This window comes from Macaca thibetana, chromosome 1 (genome assembly GCF_024542745.1).
Source record: "Macaca thibetana thibetana isolate TM-01 chromosome 1, ASM2454274v1, whole genome shotgun sequence".
Classification (NCBI taxonomy): Eukaryota; Metazoa; Chordata; class Mammalia; order Primates; family Cercopithecidae; genus Macaca; species Macaca thibetana.
In genome coordinates, this window is record NC_065578.1 from 162456786 (window position 1) to 162473319 (window position 16534).

The 16534-nt window shown below is 42.6% G+C and overlaps 1 protein-coding gene across 4 annotated transcripts in view; it reads right to left on the minus strand.

Annotated features, from left to right (window-relative positions):
• The window catches only part of CAMSAP2 (calmodulin regulated spectrin associated protein family member 2), a 115733-nt gene extending 100542 nt beyond the window's left edge, over positions 1-15191 (minus strand). For all 4 annotated transcript variants that reach the window (XM_050782259.1, XM_050782241.1, XM_050782250.1 and 1 more), the window contains exon 1: positions 15001-15191. In XM_050782259.1, the coding sequence (XP_050638216.1) occupies positions 15001-15139 (139 nt within the window). In that variant the 5' untranslated portion in view covers positions 15140-15191. The remainder of the gene's footprint in view (positions 1-15000) is intronic.
• Positions 15192-16534: the final 1343 nt, after the last annotated feature.

A 16534-nucleotide genomic window follows, 5' to 3' on the forward strand; every position in this document is an offset into this window, starting at 1 on the left:
GTCACTAGCCTTTTCCTGAAAGTACTCCCAGGTTTCAAATTTCCCCCTCCAGTTTACTACCTGATTCTGCGCTAGTAATCATTATTTACTCCTTGTACATGCTTTGAGAAACTTTAGTTTTCTCTGGGCCACACTTAATTTCTGTGAGAGCAATCCCTCTCAAAACCAACTATGTTTTCAGTTTACCTACATTCACTACCTACATTCATTCTGAAATTTGGTAAAAATTTGGGCTTTAAGAAAGTATAGGCTTTAGATTTTAAAAGAATCGGTGGAGTCCTAATTTTACCACTTACTTTTTTTCTTCTTTTTTTTTTTTTTTTTTTTTTGAGAAAGAGTCTCACTCTGTCGCCCAGGCTAGAGTGCAGTGACACGATCTCGACTCACTGCAACCTCCACCTCCTGGGTTCGGGCAATTTTTGTGCCTCAGCCTCCCGAGTAGCTAGGACTACAGGTATGTGCCACCACACCCAGCTAATTTTTGTATTTTTAGTAGAGATGGGGTTTCACTATGTCGGCTAGACTGATCTTGGACTCCTGACCTCAGATGATTTGCCCGCCTTGGCCCCCCAAAGTGCTGGGATTACAGGCACCAGCCACCATGCCCAGCCCAGCCATTTACTTGATGGGATCTTGAGTTCAGTAACTTCTCTGAGTTTTAGTTTCTCCATATTCCACAAATGTGCTGCCTACTCCTACTCTGACCTCAACTTCCTCCACTTTCCCCAGGCCACTATGTTCCAAACACCCAACTCTTCCTGTTGCTAGAGTATGCCAGGTTCAGACCTTTTGGCCCGTGCACTAGAGGCCTTCTGTCTCTAATGTTCCTCCCCTTAACCGAATGGTTGGCTCTTTCCATTCAGATCTCAGTTAAATGTAACTTCCTCAACACCCTTTCCATGACCACCCAATCACTCACTGTAGTTTAATTCTCTAGATAACAACTATTACTATCCCATAATATTTTATTTCTACTTCCTCTCACTTTAAGTTACCTCAAGGAGAGCAAGATACTTATCTGTTCTGTGTCACTAGTACCTGGAACTGTGTCTGAAACACAGTACGCACTCAAATATTTACCAAAGACTGTATAGTACCTGCACATAGAGCCTTGCCTTCCAAGAAGGTACCAATTAAAAGTTAGCTCCCTCCCCTCTACATTATTACCAAACAACATGGTAAGTGTGGTAGAGCATTCCTGAGCTTAAATTACCACCTCCACTCCTCCCATTACCCTATGAGGCCAAAGCACCACTTCTGAGCTCCAGATCTTTATAAGTCATCAGCCTACTCAGCTCTTCACTTGGATGTCACCAAGAAACCTAACTCAAAATGGGAGCCAGATTTCTCAGTGACCAGGGGAGTTACAAATATGGAAAAAGGAAAGACTAGAATGAACTCTGTGGTGCTGGTTGAAATGGGAAGTGTCAGTATAAATACATGATGTTTCAGATACATATTTCTTTATATAAATATGGATAGCAAAAGAAATAAATTTAGCTATACACTATGTATATGTGTGTGTTTGCTATCTGTCTACTAAGTAACACTGTTAGCAATAAGTCTAGCAGCTATATCTTGGTTTCTAATACCTTTCCCACCAAAAGCAACAGGGTTCCTTGAAGAAATGTTTCCAGGCCTGGAGCAGGGAAAGTACAAGATATGCTTTGAACATCTTTATTTTGTGTATATGCCAGAAAGTAAGGAAATGCTAACAAATAATGGAGCCATGTCAAAAGAACACAGGATCCAGATGGAAGGGGATGCCATTGGCTAAAACTGGTAAAACGTAAACATCAGAATACATAATAAAGAATTATAACCCACTGAATAAAACATGCATCAATGAGTCTATCCTGACACAAATAAATAACACATTAAAAAAGAAGCTCTTTCGGCCTGGCGCGGTGGCTCATGCCTGTAATTCCAGCACTTTGGGAGGCCAAGGCGGGCAGATCACAATGTCAGGAGATCGAGACCATCCTGGCTAACACGGTGAAACACCGTCTCTATTAAATATACAAAAAATTAGCCGGGCATGGTGGTGGGTGCCTGCAGTCCCAGCTACTCGGGAGGCTGAGGCAGGAGAATGGCGTGAACCCGGGAGGCAGGGCTTGCACTGAGCGGAGATTGCGTCACTGCACTCCAGCCTGGGCTACAGAGCCAGACTTCGTCTCAAAAAAAAAAAAAAAAGCAGCTCTTTCTTGTGGTATAATATCAACAAATAAATGGAAGAAAGGATAGTAATCAACAGCAATAATCGGTTCGAGCAAGATCATTATTGGATTCTAAAATGGTGGGTAACAGTTTAATGAACAGGATATTTTGAATTACCTCCCTATAAATTACTTATTAATTTAAAGTGGAAAATAATTTTATAATGGAGAAAACTGGCAGATACCACTTTAACCAGGTGATCAAAGTTAACATCACCTATACTGGAACAAACATTATGTGTCCCCTGATATGATTTACTGAGAATACAACATCTCTTCTGCAGTAGTCTACCAGGCTTCTATAACTTGAACCTTATCAAATTTGAATAAAGAAACCTTAAACAAATCCAAATTTAGAGACATTCTATAAAATAACAGGCCTATTGTTTTTATAAGATAAAAAGTACATTTTAATAAACGAAAAAAATCAACATAATGCTCAGACATTTTGCAGGTACTGGGAAGACTTCCCACGCCTCCCCTGCCTTCCTGGCATCACTGTGTATGAGGGAGTACGTCAAGCTGTTCTGATCTTGGAAGAAGTGGGGGTAAGGAGACTTTCATCTGTCTGCATATCTTTGCTCTGGGGCTGCCTGGCTGCCAAGTGATTTGTCTCTGGGTACCTCTCAGGCACCCCTGCCCAAGTCTCCTGTGGAATGCAGGGATGGTGCTGTGCAGAGAGGCAACAGTGCACATCTGCTGACAGAGAGACAACTGGTGGTCGTGGTAATGGCAGTGACAAGCAAGAGGAGTAGAGGGGTGGGTCTGCCAGAGAGGAGCAGGGAAGAGTGAATGGAAGCGAGGGAAGAAGGGAAGTAGGAAAGAGGGAAGAAAGCCAAAAGATAGGGTGCACCAGAGGGCAGAAGTAGTAGGAGTTTAGGAGATGGTCTCCAGTTCCTAGTCTCCATCAGCTCTTGTCTGAGGGCAGGACTCTTGTGTAATTTTTTTCCTACTGTCTAGGTATTCCTACCAATACCAGCACCCGTGTAAGTATCTCATCATTGTCCCAGTCATTTGGACCAAGGGTGGAGGGGGACATCTGCTAAATCAGGGCGCAACACTCCAGAGTAGAGAAGAGGAATACACAGGAGGAGGCACCCAGTCAGCTCCTGCAGAGAACTGGCTGCTTATACCAGACACACAAGGCAAAAGTTAGCCAAGAGCTAAGACCATGCCTAAGGAAGGGGCTTGATACCCAGCCAGCACACAGCTAAGGGTGCTCTATCTTTGTTTGTTTGTTTTTTGAGACAGAGTTTTGCCTCTATTGCCCAGGCTGGAGTGCAGTGGCACAATGCCAGCTCACTGTAACCTCCACCTCCCAGGTTCAAGCAATTCTCCTGCCTCAGCCTACGGAGTAGCTGGGACCACAAGCAAGACCAAGTAACTGGGACTACAGGCACACACCACTGGCTAATTTTTTGTATTTTTTCATAGAGATAGGGTTTCACCATGTTGGCCAGGGTGGTCTCAAACTCCTGACCTCAAGTGATAAGCCCACCTCAGCCTTCCAAAGTGCTGGGATTACAGGGGTGAGTCACCACGCCCAGGCTGGTGTTCCATCTTCAAAAGTGTTAATATCATGAAAGACAAAGGCAGAGTGAAGAACTATTCCAGGTTAAAGGAGACTTAGGAGACATCACAACTAAATGTGAAGCATGATCCTGAATTGGGAAATAAATTAGCAATAATGAATTTCAAAATAATTGGCAAATCTGAATATGGGCTGTGAATCAGATAATAATATCACATCAAGGTTAAATTTTCCAATTTTTAAGTAAGCTTATGTTCAGGAACTATCCTTCATTTTAGGAGATACACACTGAAGGAGTGTGGGGTACAATATCTCCTAACACATTCTTAAATGGTTCAGAAATATTATATATATTTATATCCTATATATATGTGCAGACACACACATGTTATATATACATTGCTGGGCACGGCGGCTCATGCCTACGATCCCAGCACTTTGGGAGGCCAAGGCAGGCAGATCACTTGAGGTCAGGAGTTCGAGATCAGCCTGGCCAACATGGTGAAACCCTATCTGTACTAAAAACACAAAAATTAGCTGGGGGTGGTGGCACATGCCAGTAATCCCAGCTACTCGGGTGGCTGAGGCATGAGAATCCCTTGACCCTGGGAGTTGGAGGTTGCAGTGAGCCAAGATCGTGCCACTGCATTCCATCCTGGTAACAGAGCAAAACGCTGTCTCAAAAAAAAAAAAAAAAGGCCAGGTGTGGTGGCTCATGCCTGCAATCCCAACATTTTGGGAGGCCGAGGCAGGTGGACCACCTGATCAACATCATGAAACCCCATCTCTACTAAAAATACAAAAAAAATTAGCTGGGTGTGGTGTCAGGTGCCTGTAATCCCAGCTACTTGGGAGGCTGAGGCAGGAGAATCACTTGAACCTGGGAGGCAGAGTTTGCAGTGAGCCGAGATTGCGCCATCGCACTGCAGCCTGGGCAACAAGAGCAAAACTCTGTCTCAAGAAAAAAAAACACAAAAAACGCGTATCTCTTTCTCTTTCTCTCTCTCTCTCTCTCTCTCTCTCTCTCTCTCTCTCTCTCTCTCCACACACACACACACACGCATTTGTGTGGGAGGTAGGAAGGAATGAGAGAGAATAATAAAACAAATGGGACAAAACATTAACAATTGGTAAATCTGGATAAAGGGTATTTGGGAATTCTTTATACTATTCTTACACATTTGAAATTATGTTGAAAAAGTTACAAAACTTCAAAATGCCCCAAACCAATCTTTTATCCTACACTTGATGATCTTTCAGTGTTTCTTACATCAATAAAGTACACCACAATCCATCAAGCTGAACAAGTCAGAAACCTAGGAGTCATCGTTAATGCCTCCCTCTCCTTCAACCCATAAATAAAATCCATTACAGAATCCAGTCTAAAGTCTTCCCCTTCTCACAATCTCAAGACTCCAGGTTCTGGTTCTCCCTAGTTCAGGCGACCAGCACTTTTTATCTTAATTACTACATTTACTCCGAATTGTGTCTTCCCACATTCACTCTGCTCCCCGCTCCAAACCATTCTCTACTATAGCCAGAATTTGCTTATTTCCCATAAGCAAATTTGGTCATGTCACGCATACCACCCCCATCCCCAAGGGTTTCCAATGAATTCTCACTTCTCTAAGGATTAAAATCCTTCCTCTGGCCTACAAGAATGGAATGATCTTATCCCTGCCAGTCACATTCAGTTCCTGGAAACCATGCTCTCTTCCACTCCAGAGCCTTTTCACATTCTCTGGAATGTTCTCCCTATTCTTTACCCCCTTTCAGATTCTCAGGGGCCAGTGATCCATTCTGTCTGGTCCAATTTCCCCCTCATAAAGAGAAAGAATATAGCATTTATCCTGATGTCCCTGTACCTCAATGTAATAAAATTTTACTTTTGAGACTATTCAATTCTATTATAAATAAAGATGAATACGCATGTAAAATGTAGATGAAATGTTCGAAGATATTTTAAGTATAGATAAGAAGCTAGTTTTAAAAGTTTGTTAACATATAATTGACAGAATTTGTTAAATAAAGGTAAGCACTTAATAGCACACATACATTAAACATAGAAAGGGGTGGAAAAAACAAGATACCTAATATTTATGAGGCACCTATGTATTAAATATTCATGATACACTAAATATACTAAGTACTAAATATTCATGACATAGTAACTATGCATGACACTAAACAACAAGAGTCAATGAACACATGAGCACAATATTCATGAGTCCTTAATTCAGCTACCCATTGGTGATGAGCAGTCTGGCCCATGTGTCCTCTGCCCAAGGAACAAAGCCCATGGCTATCATCAGGCTTATGGCAAGCTACAGCTGTGGCAGGCTTCCTTGTCCCATGTCTAATAGAGCAAGTGTGTGGCACTGGCCTGTGTCTCTGTGGGCCTCTTTGTTCAAACCTCAGTTCTGGTCCTGGTGACCACACTATCAGCAGAGAAGGCTAATGTAGTAGAGAGAGGACATATGAAATGTATATACTGCAGGATTCAGGCAGTGTGGTCCTTCCTCCCTGTTTGCACCCTATCCTAAGTGTTTTATCTCTTTCCTCTTGCTTCTCTCTAAAAACTGATTTAACAAATCACATAGTTTGGGCATTTTAAGTTGTTCTGTGAGCTTTCTGTTCTGTGACTTCTAGGCTAGTTTTGTATGGCATGTACTTAGAGGCTACCATTGGATCAAGGTAATTTCCCACACAGCACTCAGGGTAATCAAATAATAAAGGGAAATTTATTTTTAAAACAGCATTCCAGCTAATAAATACAGAAGTCATGAAAGAGAGAAAACTAGACATTAAGTATCTTGTGGTAGAAGTACACATCACCTATAAAGTATACTAAAAAAAAAAAAAAACAAAAATCAAACCTGAATGCAATCAATCCTCTAGATCTAACTATCAATTTATAACGAATACAGAGGACAAAGAGAAACTTATTAATATCATGGAGTTCCAAACTGTAGGAAACTTTATAGGACAAATACTCTGGTTTATCCAACAAATAAATTGCAAGGCAGATAAAATGAGATGGGAGCCTATACATTAAGAAAAAAAAAAAATCAGGCCAGGCGCGGTGGCTCAAGCCTGTAATCCCAGCACTTTGGGAGGCCGAGACGGGCGGATCACGAGGTCAGGAGATCGAGACCATCCTGGCTAACACGGTGAAACCCCGTCTCTACTAAAAAATACAAAAAACTAGCCAGGCGAAGTGGCAGGTGCCTGTAGTCCCAGCTACTCGGGAGGCTGAGGCAGGAGAATGGCGTGAACCCGAGAGGAGGAGCCTGCAGTGAGCTGAGATCCGGCCACTGCACTCCAGCCTGGGTGACAGAGCAAGACTCCGTCTCAAAAAAAAAAAAAAAAAAAAAATCTTCTGGTCATATATACTTGGAAAAAAAAAAAGAAAAAAAAACACAACAATGTAAAGAGACATCAACCAGTTGCAAAGTATGGCCTTTAGATGGATCCTGACTAGAACAAATAAAACTGTAAAATAAAAATAAAAAATATTTGGCCGGACACGGTGGCTCACACCAGTAATTCCAGCATTTTGGGAGGCCAAAGTGGGCGGATCATGAGGTCAGGAGATCTAGACCATCCTGGTTAACACGGTGAAACCCCGTCTCTACTAAAAACACAAAAAATGAGCCAGGTGTGGTGGCGGGTGCCTATAGTCCCAGCTACTCGGGAGGCTGAGGCAGGAGAATGGTGGGAACCCGGGAGGTGGAGCTGGTAGTGAGCCAAGATTGCCACTGCACTCCAGCCTGGGCAACAGAGTGAGACTCGTCTCAAAAAAAATAATAATAAAATCAATTTAAAAATAAAAAATACTGATGAGACAATCAGAAATCTTCATATTGATTTGATGATATGGAATCCTATGATTACAACAGTGCTGTGATGGCTGTGCCATGATTACATTTTAAAAAGGGAGTGGACTTACAGAAATACATACTGATATATGTATAGATGGGATGACACGATGTTTGTAATTTGTTTCAAATAATTGGCAGTGGTGGGGAGTGTTTAGAGATGAATCAAGATTGGCCATAAATTGATGATGGTAGGGGCTGGATGATGGATACATGAAAGATTATTGTTGTTGTATATATTTGAGATTTTCTATAATCAATCCTTCTGTTTGAAGAGAAAGAAAAAAGCAAGACAAGAGTGTAGAACTTTCAGTGATTAGAGAAGAGCTCCGAATGGTGTGGTACATAGAACTGCTATAGCCATTTTCTACCATGAGACTAGACAGCCTAAGAATGAAATCCACACATGAACAAGGGCACAGCTAAAAGAATCACAGAGAAATGAAGCTACAGCCCTGATCAAATCAAAACCAAAGCCCATCCCACTTGAGGACTTTTTCAGAAACAATAAATCCTCTTTACTATTTGTACAATGTACAAATGCAATTTGAGGTGGATTTTTTGTTACTACAAGTGAGGACAGCATAACTGATACAATCTCCCATTTACTTTAAACCTAGTCATGCTTCTGTCTCTACATTCCCCTCAAAATGTTCTCAGCAAAATCACCAATAACTTCCTTGTTGCTAAATCTAATGGATCTTTTTGAGAGTCCTCGATTAATCTTTCTCATCTACACCTCATATTCCTTCATCCTCAATGTTCTCTTCCCTAGTCTTCTGAGCCTCCACATTCTCTGTTTTTCTTTCTAATTTCCCTATGCCTAGCGCCTTTGCTGGCTCGCCTGTCTTGGGTCCCTTCTTTCTCCATACTATCCCTCAAAGTGACTGGCAGTCAGCTGGGTGGGGTGGCTCACACATGTAATCCCAACACTTTGGGAAGCCAAGGCAGGAAGAGTGCTTGAATCCAGGAGTTCAAGACCAGCTTGGGCAACATAGTGAGACTTCCTCTCTACAAAATATTTTCAAAAAAATTAACCAGGCATGTAGTCCAGCTACTCAAAAGGCTGAGGCAGGAGGATCACCTGAGCCCAGAAATTTGAAGCTGCAATGAGCTATGATCACATGACTGCACTTGGCCTGGATGACAGTGAGACCTTATCTCTAATAAAAAAAAAAAAAAGGAACTAGACCGGGCCTAGTGGTCCGCTTGTAATCCCAGCACTTTGGGTGGCCAAGGGGGGCGGATCATGAGGTCAGGAGATCGAGACTATCCTGGCAAACACGGTGAAACCCCGTCTCTACTAAAAATACAAAAAATTAGCCGGGCGTGGTGGCGGGCACCTGTAGTCCCAGCTACTCGGGAGGCTGAGGCAAAATGGCATGAACCCGGGAGGCGGAGCTTGCAGTGAGCCGAGATCACATCACCGCACTCCAGCCTGGGCGACAGGGCGAGACTCGGTCTCATAAAAAAAAAAAAAAAAAAAAAAAAAAAAAAATGTGACTAGTGAGTGGTAGTCACCTACTTTTTAAATTTTAATTACCACCTATAACTCTCATCCCTGAGGTCTTCTAAGCTCCATACATGAATTTCCACAGGCCTAATGCACACACCACCATTTTATATGTTCCTCAAACTCAATATGGTTCTTTCCTCCTTCTCTCTTAAACACACACACTGGCCCTCTTCCATTGTTCCGTTTCTCACAAAATAGAATCAGTCTTAACACTTCCCAAAATCTCATCTTTTCTTCAACATATCCAATCAATCACCAAGCCTTATCCTTTACATTCATCCACTTCTTTCCATATCCACCACTACCATCCACATTCAAGACGCCATCATCTCTCACCTGAACCATAATAACTTCCCAACTGGTTTCCTCCTTCACAACTCTTGGCCCTCCTCCAATTCATTTTCTACTGTTTCCAAGACATCTTTTTAAAAATTGTGGTAAAATATACATTACATAAACTTCACTATTTTAACCATTTTTAAGTGTATTCCAAGAGATTTTCTAAAAACAAATCTTCTGATGATTTCATCTTGCTTAAAACAAACTGACTGGCTCAGGGTCCAGGTGGGAAGAAGACTTCTCACAAGATCTACTCTTTTATACCTTTGAGTTTTGAATCTGTACCTGTATACCTATTTTAAAAAACTTTTTAACTGTTAATACATTTTCAAGAACCTATAACAAAGACCTCTAGCATCTATTTTTTTAAAGGGTAGGTAATAGAAAATATTTCTGCTGTTTCAAAATCTGTTGTGAGACAAAATTCTATAAAACATGTAAATTAGAAATAAGTTTACACGGTCAACAGTCTATTTTAATATCATCATCAACCAGGCACGAAGGCTCACGCCTGTAATCCCAGTACTTTGGGAGGCCGAGGCAGGCAGATCACTTGACCCCAAAGTTCGAGATCAGCCAGGCCAACATGGCAAAGCCCCGTCTCTACTAAAAATCCAGGAAGACTATAACTCAGAGGTTAAGATACAAATTTCAATATCACAAAGGCTTAGACTCTAATTTTGTTTCCACCTCTTACAAGTTGTATGATCAAGGGCAAGTTAGTTAACTCCTCTAAATCTGTCTCATTGTTTATTTTAAAAAGGGTGAACAATCATGTATTTCCTAAATTCTTATTTTCAAATTGAATATTTGTGAAATCAGTATGTCTTATAATTCATTTGTACTTCAATGTACAAAAAAACCCTTTTTAGATCACAATAGTTGTCTTATAATATTGATAGCAGTGATTCTCAACCTGGGCTCCTTTTGTTCCCCAGGAGACATCTGGAGATGTCTGGGGACATTCTGGGTTGTCACAGCTGGGGTAGGAGTAGGGGTGGAGATAGGGAACACTACTGGCATCAGGTGGATACAGGCCACAGATATTGCTAAAATCCTAGAATGCACAGGACAGCCCCCAACAACAAAGAATTATCTGGCCAATAGTTCTGCAGTTAAGAAATCCTGTTTTAGAGTCTTAGAAGAAATAAAATAATATCTACTTAATAGGTTCATTCTCCAAATTAAAATAAATGCATATAAAATGCTTAGAATAATAATTAGCACAAAGTACATGTTTAATACATGTAATAGTATTTTTTCTTTTTTTTTAATCTAATGTGCTTAGGATAATTTAACTACTAAATAAATACCAAATTCCTTCACCTCACCCTTCACATAATTCTGTCTGTCTTTCAAGCTGGCTGTCTCACTGCTTCATTACATAAACCTCATCCAATCAATCTGGTCTCTGTTGTTTCATTAGCACTACCTGAGTTTCACAACTCCATGCCTACATACAAACCATTTCCTCCATCTACCATGCCTACTTTCCATTCAGCCTATAGCTTAAATACCACCTCCACTAGAGAGGTCTTCCTTCACAGACCACTGATTGCTGGAAATGGCCTCTCCCCTGCCACCCCACTGCATCCTACCACCACCAGTCTCCCTCTGAATGTCATTTCCAATTGTACGGCTCTTACCTTACTTCTGAACTCTACTGTGGTTATACATTTATCATACCTCCCCTACTAAAGCATAAACTCTTAAAAGAAACGCATAGCTTAAACACATAGGATTTGACACTGTTGAATCAGACCATTCTCCTTGAAACTTTCTCCTTCCAGGGCTTCAGTGTTACTACACTTTTTCTCTGTCAATGGCATCACAGTTCAGCTTGTCAGTCAACAAATCTCAAAATCTCAGGTACCTCATCCTTCTTAAAACCTCAGGTGACCTCGTCCTCTTACACATTCCCTTTTCATTCAAACCATTTCCCATGTACCCGGTCACTTCGAAATACTAGAGATTAAATATCTGCAACGTTTTTTCTATCATTTGCCTCATTTCCATTTTTTGACTTCTACCCATAGAGAACAGTAGTTACAAGTACAGGCTCAAGTCAAATTCCCTGGGTTCAGACCCCAGCTCCATAAGTTGGGTAACTCTGGAAGAGTTCCTAAGCCCCTGGGCCTCACTTTCCTCATCAGTAAAACTGGAATAAGTAACTGTTCCACCTCAAAAGGCTGTCATAAGGATTTAAATGATACAGTATGTATAAAGTGCTTGACACACAGTGTAGGAGCTCAGTAAATATTAGCAGCTATATTTATTATTATTTTTTTTTTTTTGAGACAGAGTCTCACTCTGTTGCCCAGGCTGGAATACAATGGCACGATCTCGGCTCACTGCAACCTCCACTTCCCAGGTTCAAGTGACTATCCTGCCTCAGCCTCCCGAGTAGCTGGGATTACAAGCACTTGCCACCACGCCCAGCTGATTTTTGTATTTTTAGTAGAGATGGGGTTTCACCATGTTGGTCACGCTGGTCTCGAACTCCTGACCTCAGGTGATCCACCCGCCTTGGTCTCCCAAAGTGCTGGGATTACAGGCATGAGCCACCATGCCCAGCCTATATTAGCAGCTTCATTATCATACCCCCCCCTTACTTCAAGACCTCATGAATTTTTTTTTTCTTATTAGTAAATTATTCTATTGACTACAAAATCAAAGAGAAAGGACCTCATCTTTTGCCCAGACTCCTGCAATAATGTCCCAAACTGGCCCCTCTGCTACGGGTCCTTCTTAACCACAATGCTGCCTACTGTTCTCAACAATCTTCATATATGCACAGGAGTCAGACCTTATATAGGACTCTGACAGCAAGATCTGTTAACACAGACAAAGAAATGTAACAAGGTATATTTATAACAGGAAATATTTTATATCACTAAACTAAATGGGATACAAAGGAAAATAATAGTCGAGAAGATTGAAGTGATAAACTGACACTAGGAAGTGGGCCTTGAATTCCAAATTCAAGAGTGTCACAAGAGGTTTTGGACCTACCATTTCCCCCAAAGGATTTAAGGGAACAGAACATTTAAAGAAAATTCTGTAAAATCTTTGCTTAAATGGGTTAAGCTCTTCAAATATAGAAAAGGCACAAATAGTTGAACTACTTCCTCCTTTGCAATTTGGATTATCTATTTACTGTTTCAAATTCATCTATAAAAACTTATTCTTCATTTAATCAAACCCGTACCTGCATTCTTCCACAAATTAAACTCTTAAAATTTGGACTATTTGTAATACTTTTGTAATACTACTGTAAAGAGAAGAAAATGATTCAAGGCTCCTAAGACTTCAAATTAAGTAAATATTCCATATCTGCTTTCTAGGTATTACAACATCAGTGTTTTGTGGGTTTTTTTGTTTTTTTTTTTTTTTAAGTTCAATTACTTCGTTCTATGCTCACAATTTATTTCTAGCTATGATTTTAAATGACTTTTACAACATATGGTTATAAACTTGACTAGTTTTTCAGTACATCAAAAGTTAGAAAGTTTCTAACAGAAAAAACCAAATCAGTGCCTGAAGACCCTGTAAGTCATTGTTAAAGGAGTGATTTTAGTAAATCATACTTGAAAGCTGGGTTAATGTTTTGAATAGTGAACACACTACCTACATCAGAGAGCTGTTTTGAATCCCCAATGTACAACTTAATGCAAAGCATCCAGCGGCAGACATCAGATTCCACTGATACTAGATTTCCTTCATTTCCTTTCTTCTTCAGGTGTGTTCAGTGTGTTCAAGTGGTCTAGAATCCACCAACCTGGCTGACACATATGCAGAAAGTAGGCCATTTTCTAGTTGGAAGCTTTTGTGTATGCACGGCAAAATTTTGACATCTGTATCCTATAAGCATCCTCTCAATTCCAGATGGAAAGAAAATATTTCTCTTATTCCCTTTGCCTTCCACTTCATACATACTACCTTTCCACATAGGTGACTATGTAAATTTCCCTCTTTCCATGTTTTCTAAGCACTTAAATGGCCTTCATTTGCCATCCAAATAGATACTAGCTTCAGTGTGCTGCTTAAGTTAAAACCAACATACATCTATTATTCTCACTGCTTCTATCAGTGGTGCCAGAATGTTTTTATATAAAGGCAGTAACAGTTTGTGTTTCTTCCTATGAGTTACACTAGACATTTAATTTCAAAGAGATGTTTAAAATATAAATTAGTTGAAAAGGATGTATTATATTTATTCCTGATGCCAGTTTAATATCAAAGCATGAAAATTCAAGTAAAATTAAGGCTGCCATAAACATAAAATCACACCAATGGGAAGTTTCCCCAAAAACAAATTCAAATAATTTTCCAAACACTGAGATTAATCTGCTATTTAAGTAGGGTATGTAAGTCCTGAAGATACTCAGTTGTGTGTAAGTTTAAGCAATAAAACTGAACTAAACCATTTACCAAAACATTACATAGTACTAAAATTGGAAATCAGTCACCACCCCCCTAAAAAACCCTATATTTAACATGTGGAAACTTGTGAGTACTACGGAACTTTTCAACAAATTATTTCATGTATCTAAAATTCACTAACTAGGGAATAGAAATCTTGTAAAATTACTCTTAAAAGTTACCAAATTACAGAAGCATCTTCCAATGAAAAGCAACTCTCTAATTTTTTAAGCATTTCACAACATGGGCTCCTAAAGCAACACTAAAGAATCACAACGGGAGGCCCTTTTCCTGTTATTTTGCAAAGACTGGGTTATGGAGGGAGTGTTTAACTGCTACTGTACTACACAATTTCTGTGTCAACAGCACTTGCCTTCAAAAAACTCCTCTATTAAAAAAATTCCCAAAGTAGGGAGTTTCTGTTTCTTTTAATTTATGAAGCCAAAATACATTTGGAAAAAAGAATATGCCTCACTGACAATAGGAAATGAAAACAGCACCCTACAGTCAGCAAACTGAACACTGGTTTTAAATAATTGATTTAGTAAGAACTTAACATGTGTGCAGAAGGCTGATACAGCCTTAAAGAATGACAACAAAAATTAATACTGCACTCGACACAGGCCACCTTACATCCGACGGAGCCTGAATAGCAGCCATCATTACAAATGTCAAAATCAATACAGTACTATGCACTATACACCCTCTCGCAATAATAAAGAAACCAAGTCAGATTTCTTGGTGGTGTAATCACAATTATGACTTAGACAGAAATGTATGCAGCACAATGAAGAAAATACCACAAATTAAAACCACTCTATGTAAAAACATAAAATTGCTCACTGGGTGGTGGGGGTAAACATTTTGCCATCCAATAAAAGGAATCTGGCCAAATCCCACCTGACCATTCACGTGCCCTTCATTGAAGACCAAACCTGCTTTCCGTATTTCTCCTTTCTTTCTCTTTCTAGCCTCCCATCATCTCCCTGAACCTGTACGAGAAGACAGGCACGGAGAGGGATTCGAGAATCGGGAACAAAAACCGGGATGTGGACCACATCAGGAGGAAGAGTGGAGGGAGGGGGTGACACCACTAACCTGTCCCAAAGGCTTTGGCCACCAGCCAGGCCAGATTGCAGGCGATTTTGGCCCTGGAGAAATCATAGTGGTCAAAGGGCTTGATGGCTGGAACAATGAACGTCTTTCTCATCTCCCTGGGGTCTGCAGCATCCCCCATCTTTCACGGCGGCTCCTCGGGATGTCCCGGCCCTAACCTTCACATGGCGTGGCCTCGCCGCCACGGGGGTCGGGAGGGAGAAGCAGTTCAAACCATCGGGGCCCGGGCGACGTCCGCCCGGGCGCCGACGGGGGAGAACCTCAGCTGTCCGCGCCGCGCGCCTGCCGCCTCCCGCGGGAGCCGCCGCCGCCGCCGCTCCCGGGCATAGGAATGTGGCGGCGCCGTCTCCGTCCGTCCGTCCGTCCGTCCGTCCGCGCGAGGTCCGCCCCGCGCCCGCGCCCCTCCGAGCCACCCGCCCCGCGAGCCCGCGTGTGAGCGAGGCCGCCTCCCCTTTGTCTCGGTTTAGTCACACGGGCTTGGGGGAGGGTGGAGGCTGGAAGGGCCCGGAATTTTAAGGGAGGGGGGGTGGGGGAAACCTTCAACAATCACGTTGTGGAAAATGTCCCCGCCATCGCGATGCCCGCACGCCCTCGCCTCCCTCTCCCCTTCCCTCGGAGCGGGGAGACCCCTCAGGCCCCGGGTGGCCGGAGGGACGAGCGGGACGAGGGGGAAGCACAGGGCGAGTTGGCCCACCCAGCGCAGCCCGGCTGCGGCCCGCGGGAGACGCAGCAGCGGAAAACGTCAAAATCACTGCGGCTCGCAGGCCGCCGCCGACCCGTCCCCTCCTCTGCGCTCCCTCCCGTCGCCGTCTCCTTCCCCTGCCGCCGTCGCCGCTGCCGTCTCCCGGGTCTTCCTCCCTTGCTGACGGCGAAGGTGGTGGCCTGGGAGAGGCCGCGAATCCCAAGCTCTCAGTTCCTGTCTTATCAGTTATGTCCTTGTAATTTTTTCCTGCCCCTCTTTCTGCAGCCCGCTGAGTCGTTCCCTCTCAGCCGCCGCCGCCGCCGCTGCGGTTTTCCGGCTGCGGCACTGGATGGAGGAACAGATGCGGGGACTGAGCATGCGCCCTCGCGCGGCTCCGACCCCCGCCCCCGCCCCTGCCCAGCTTCCCTCCAGTCGCCGGCCCACTGAGCATGCCCAGCCTAGCTCCCCGCCCGCGCCCGGGATTCGGGGCGGCTGCCTTTTAATCATCGCTCTGGAGTACTCGCTTGAGTGGACATCCTCCACGTCCCTGGCTTTTGGCTGCTGCTGCCTGCACTGCTGAGAGAGGAAAAGGAAGACAGGGAGGAGGGAGAGGCCTGGCAATAGCTTTCATATTCTACTTAGTGCTTCTTAGAAAAGAGTTGATATTTATTTAAAATGCTCATTATGTGACACACACTTTGCAGCGAACTTGACCTGCACTTTAGCCCTCGCGAGGTAGATGTCATTGCTGATTGTCCACGAAAGAGAGGTGGAGGTGATTAGGTCGTACATGGAACTTAACCACTGAGGATCTGTGGGGGCTCCAAACCTGTG